Here is a 5,000-nt window from a genome sequence, read left to right on the forward strand (position 1 = left end):
AGGCAGTGCCGTGGACAGGACCCTTGGTGTGTCCTTGGATGCCATCCAAGCTGTGAGCTGCCTCCAGGGGACACTGGGGGACAGGAGTGTCCTTGGCCAGAGTGGGGCTGAGACTCTGACAAAGGCTGAGACAATTTACTGTGCTGTGGGTCCCTCTGCTCTCAGCTGTGTCAGGCTGATTTTCAGGGGAACACAGGGACTGCTCTGGATCTCAGAAAGGGCAGCCAGAGTCAGATGGAGTGACAGAGCAGCTCCCCTCACCCTTCAGTGAGTTACAGCCACTGCTCTTGCATTGCACAGTTCTCTCTGACCCCCTGGGCACAGCAGGAAACCCTCTCAAACTGCCTTTGGCTGTCGCCATTCCTTAGCCCTGGGACAGGAGATGCTGCCGAGCTCCTCTGCCTCAGGAGCAGTTTGGGCTGATGAAGTCCAAGCCCAGGACTGGCCCCTGTCCCCGTTCCCCTGACCCCACTGCTGCAGAGCAGAGCTGAACCCTCGGTGTCCATGGGCAGAGCCCCTGCTTGACACAGCAACGGGGCCAGATCTCAGCAGAGCTCCAGGCACAGGGCTGAAGGAAGGGCTCTGAGAAAAGGAAAACTGGGTGACACAGAGAAGCAAGGGCAGGGCTGGGAGAAAGGACTTGGACATTGCACAGCAAAGTCTGCCCTGACTTGTCTCACAGGTTGTGCTGCTCAGGTCTTTCTGCTTATCTTCTTCCTTGCAACAGAGCTTTCCCTCCTGACCATCATGTGCTACGACTGCTACGTGTCCATCTGCAAACCCCTGCACTACGGGACCCTCCTGGGCAGCAGAGCTTGTGCCCACATGGCAGCAGCTGCCTGGGCCAGTGCCTTTCTCACTGCTCTCATGCACACGGCCAATACATTTTCTCTGCCTCTGTGCCATGGCAATGTCCTGGGCCAGTTCTTCTGTGAAATCCCCCAGATCCTCAAACTCTCCTGCTCACACTCAAACTTCAGGGAACTGGGGCTTCTCACTGTAAGTTCTTGTTTAGCACTTGGCTGTTTTGTGTTCATTGTTTTCTCCTATGTGCAGATCTTCAGGGCTGTGCTGAGGATCCCCTCTGAGCAGGGACGGCACAAAGCCTTTTCCACATGCCTCCCTCACCTGGCTGTGGTCTCTCTGTTCATCAGCACTGGCATATTTTCCGACTTGAAGCCCCCATCCATCTCGTCCCCATGCCTGGATCTGGCCTTGTCAGTTCTGTACTCGGTGGTGCCTCCAGCCCTGAACCCCCTCATCTACAGCCTGAGGAACCAAGAGCTCAAGGCTGCAGTGTGGAGAATGATGACTGGAAGATTTCAGAAACATTAAACTGCTGGCCAATTTCTGCAAATAACTTGTAATAATAGTTCTCCTTGATAATTCTTCTTCGATTGGTTGTGAGGTTTTTGCTCCCTTATTTGCAATTTTCATACTGTCTAAAACGAAATGTGCCATTTCTCATTTTGTTTCTCTCCACCTTCCCTGTGGCCACAGACTGTGTCAATGAGGGGCTGCACTCATGGTGGCTTTAAATGAACCAAAGGATCTCTCTGCAGAGATTTCTGCAGAGATGCCCTTTTGTTGCCTTCTCTGGAGCTGCAGCAGCAATGTCTGTGTGCAGAGCTGGGGCAGATCAGTGCTGGCCCAGCAGCTGTGCCCAGCAGCAGCAGCAGCACTTGGTGTTCCAGTGCTGCTGCCGTGGCCCTGCCCCGCTGCCCTGGTGGCCCTGGTGTTGCTGCAGGGCCTGAGTGCTCTCGGGGCCGGGCACAGTCCTGGGGGTGGCAGTGCCGTGGTTGCAGCAGGGACAGGCCATGGGCACTGCTGGGGCAGCGCTGACGCCTCAGGCCAGGCCCTGGGGGCTCCAGGCTCCTTGCCCAGGCTCTCTCAAGAACACGGCCAGGCCAATGCTCAGCACAGAAAAGCCCCAGGGTGAGCAGCCCCAGACTGGCCATGGGCAGGCTGGGGGCAAACAGCATGGCTGGGGCTCTGCAAGGGCCCTGGGGCACACAGGAAGGAGCAGCAGAGCAGGGGCTGATCCATCCCCAGGGCGCTGCACAGCCCAGGGCAGCGTCCCAGAGCATCCTCATGGAGCTGACAACAACATCCCCCCTCTGCAGCCCTGGCCTCTCCCCCAGCTCACAGAAGTGCCGCATCCTTGCAGGCACAGACCAGCCACTCTGTCCCCAGCCTGTGGTGCTGCAGGGGTTGTTGTGGCCAATGTGCAGGACTCGGCACTTGGACTTGTTAAACCTCACCTTGCTGTTTTTGGCCCCTGGATCCAGCCTGTCCAGGTCCCTGTGCAGAGCCCTTCTATCCTCCAGGAGGTCAACGTTCTGTACCAGCTTGGTGTCACCATGGTTCCACAAAGTCCCAGAGTGTCCCACTGGTCACCATGAGTCCATGAGGACTCCCAGGATCACAATGTCCCTTTGGTTCCATGGAGCCTCTTGGTGTCACAAAGTCCCTTGGATCCTTGGGCCCCACAGTGTCACAATGGCACCATGGTCCCCCCAGGCCCTGCAGTGTGCCAGTGGATCCTTGGTTCCATGAGGTCTGGCAGTGCAGCAATGCTCTTCTCCTTGGTTCCACAGTGTCACAATGGTCTCTTGGTCCCATGGGCCACCACGGTGTCAAATATGTTTCCTTCATTCCAGGAGTCCCTGAGGAGCAGCACTGGCCCCTTGGTTCCATGGGGCCCTGCAGTGTCACAATGGCCCCATCATGACACCAGGTCCTGCTCTTTCACAATGCTCTGCATGGTTCCACAAGGCCCTGCAGGGTCACAGTGGCCTCTTGGTTCCATGAGGCCTCAGAGTGCCACAATGAATTCCTTGGTGCTGCAGTGTCACAATGGAGCCCTGGTGGCACAAGATCTGCAGTGTCACCCGGGACCCTTGGTTCCATGGGGCACCACAGTGTCACAATTGTTCCCTCAGTTCCCAGAGTCCTTGCAATGGAGCAATGGCCCCTTGATTCCATTTTCCCCAGGCTCTCCCAAGGGTCTCCTTGGTTCTGCAGTGTCACAATGGCCCCTTGCTTCCCCAGGGCCCTGCAGGGTCACAATCGTCAGAGAATCAACCAGGCTGGAAAAGACCTTGGAGATCATCAAGTCCAGCCTGGGACCCAACACCACCTTGTCACCCAGACCATGGCACTCTGTGCCAGATCCAGTCTTTCCTTAAACACTTCCAGGGACGGTGACTCACCCACCTCCCTGGGCAGCCCATTCCAATGCCCAATCACAATTTGTTTGAAGAACATTTCCTAGTGTCCAGCCTAAACATCCCCTGGTGCAGCTTAAGGCTGTGTCCTCATGTCCTGTCACTGTTCTCTGGGAAATGAGTCTAGCCCCCACCTGGCTGCACACTCCTGTCAAGGAGATGTAGAGAGTGATGAGGTCTCCCCTGAGCCTCCTCTTCTCCACGATAAACACCCCCATCGCCCTCAGCCACTCCGCACAGGACTTGTGTTCCAGACCCTTTACCAGCCTTGCTGCCCTCTGCTGGACACGCTCCAGCCCCTCCATGTCCTTCCTAATTTGGGAGGCCCAGAACTGGACACAGCACTCGAGGTGCTGCCCATGCAGTGCTGAGCACAGGGGAAGAATCACTGCCCTGCGTCTTCTGGCCACACCATTCCGGATCCATAGGAGTGCCAGGGGTTAGATGAGAGAAATGGTGGGGAGGGGGTGGGAAAAAGTGTTTCTGCTTGTCGGCCATGAAGGGTCTTGATTTTCATATCTGTTTGTACTGCATTAGGAGGTGCTGGGGGTCAATATCAATTGGACATTACTGATATCAAGCTATAAATAGGAAAAGAAAACATAACAAGACAAAATAGTTCTCTCTGCATTGCTTTCAATACTGTGTATTCACTTTGAATACATTCCTGGAATCTATCTAATTTGCCCCAGAAGAATTGAAAACTATATTATTCCCAGCGGCTTCTCTTGTTCAGGTATTTTGAGCAAATGTTTATTAGCTTTTTTCACTGAATTCCTGAACTGAAGAGCTCAAGAAAGAAGAGGCCTCTGGAGTGGTAAAATTCATCATCAGTCTCTAAGTGCCTGAGGATCCATCCCCATCAGAGCAGCAGTGAACAGAAATGAGCACAGCCTTGTGGCTGCCCCAGCTTTGGGATGGGCCCTGGGCCGTACAAGAGCATCATTGTTATCTGGGAGATTTCAATACTTTCGAGAAATGGCCAAGTTTTCCTACCAGGAACATAAATTTCCTGGTTCTCATGCATTCTGCTGATGGCAGGAGATGTAATACTGATCTTCCCCTCTACCTTTGCCCCCAACATTCAGTCTAATACTTAATTGACTCTCTTCCTTCAGGTGTTTCCAGCTCTCCTGGTTAAATGGCCATGTCTAAGGACATCTCTTCATTTAGAGCAGCTGGATCTGTGTCCTTCCCCTTGCTCCCAGACTTCCTCCTGCAGCTGCTCTCTGGTCATTCCAATGTGTGTCCTTTGACTGGGTTCATGCTTTGAGCTTCAGGGAGTTGCCCAATCTTTCAGAAGGTAAAATAACACTGTAGCCCACATTTTAGTTGTACTTTTATCATTTATATCACCTCTTCTTGTGTCTTTGTCTAAAATCCTTCCTGTATGGCAATCCCTTAGGGGTGGTGGGATGTTGCTGGGATGTCACAAGGAGCTGGCAGGAAGGTTTTTAATGTTTATTAAATTTTATTATGTTCACACTTTTTATTTTGGCTATGAAGAAACCTTTACTGTGCCTCTGAATCTCACCAGTTCCTGGTCCCTCAAAGGACACAAACTTCATGAGTTGTGGTTCCCTCTCCAGGGGCTGCACTTGGACCTCCCTCTATAGCCATAGCAGAGCTCCCTTGTCCCAGAAAGTGCCTGGCAAAGGAGGGATGAAGGAAACAGGACAGGCTGTGGGGATCAGGGCCAGGGCAGAGCCAGGGAGAAGAATGACTTTTGCATTGGATGGAGCTGTGCCTTCCCTTGGCTTTGCTGGCTGACAA

General features: G+C 53.5%; 1 protein-coding gene across 1 annotated transcript; it reads left to right on the forward strand.

The window, feature by feature from the left end:
• The first annotated feature begins 669 nt into the window (after nt 1-669).
• Nucleotides 670-1,335, forward strand: LOC121346410 (olfactory receptor 14J1-like). Its single transcript, XM_041424188.1, has one exon. The coding sequence runs from the start codon at nt 748-750 to the stop codon at nt 1,333-1,335; it is 588 nt and encodes a 195-aa protein (XP_041280122.1). The 5' UTR covers nt 670-747.
• The last annotated feature ends 3,665 nt before the right edge of the window (nt 1,336-5,000 follow it).

This window comes from Onychostruthus taczanowskii, unplaced genomic scaffold (assembly GCF_017590055.1).
Source record: "Onychostruthus taczanowskii isolate IOZ18803 unplaced genomic scaffold, ASM1759005v1 scaffold806, whole genome shotgun sequence".
Lineage (NCBI taxonomy): Eukaryota > Metazoa > Chordata > Aves > Passeriformes > Passeridae > Onychostruthus > Onychostruthus taczanowskii.

Excerpts from the sequence above, each read along its gene's own strand:
- LOC121346410 (XM_041424188.1), top strand. The coding sequence starts at position 748 with ATGTGCTACGACTGCTACGTGTCCATCTGCAAACCCCTGCACTACGGG.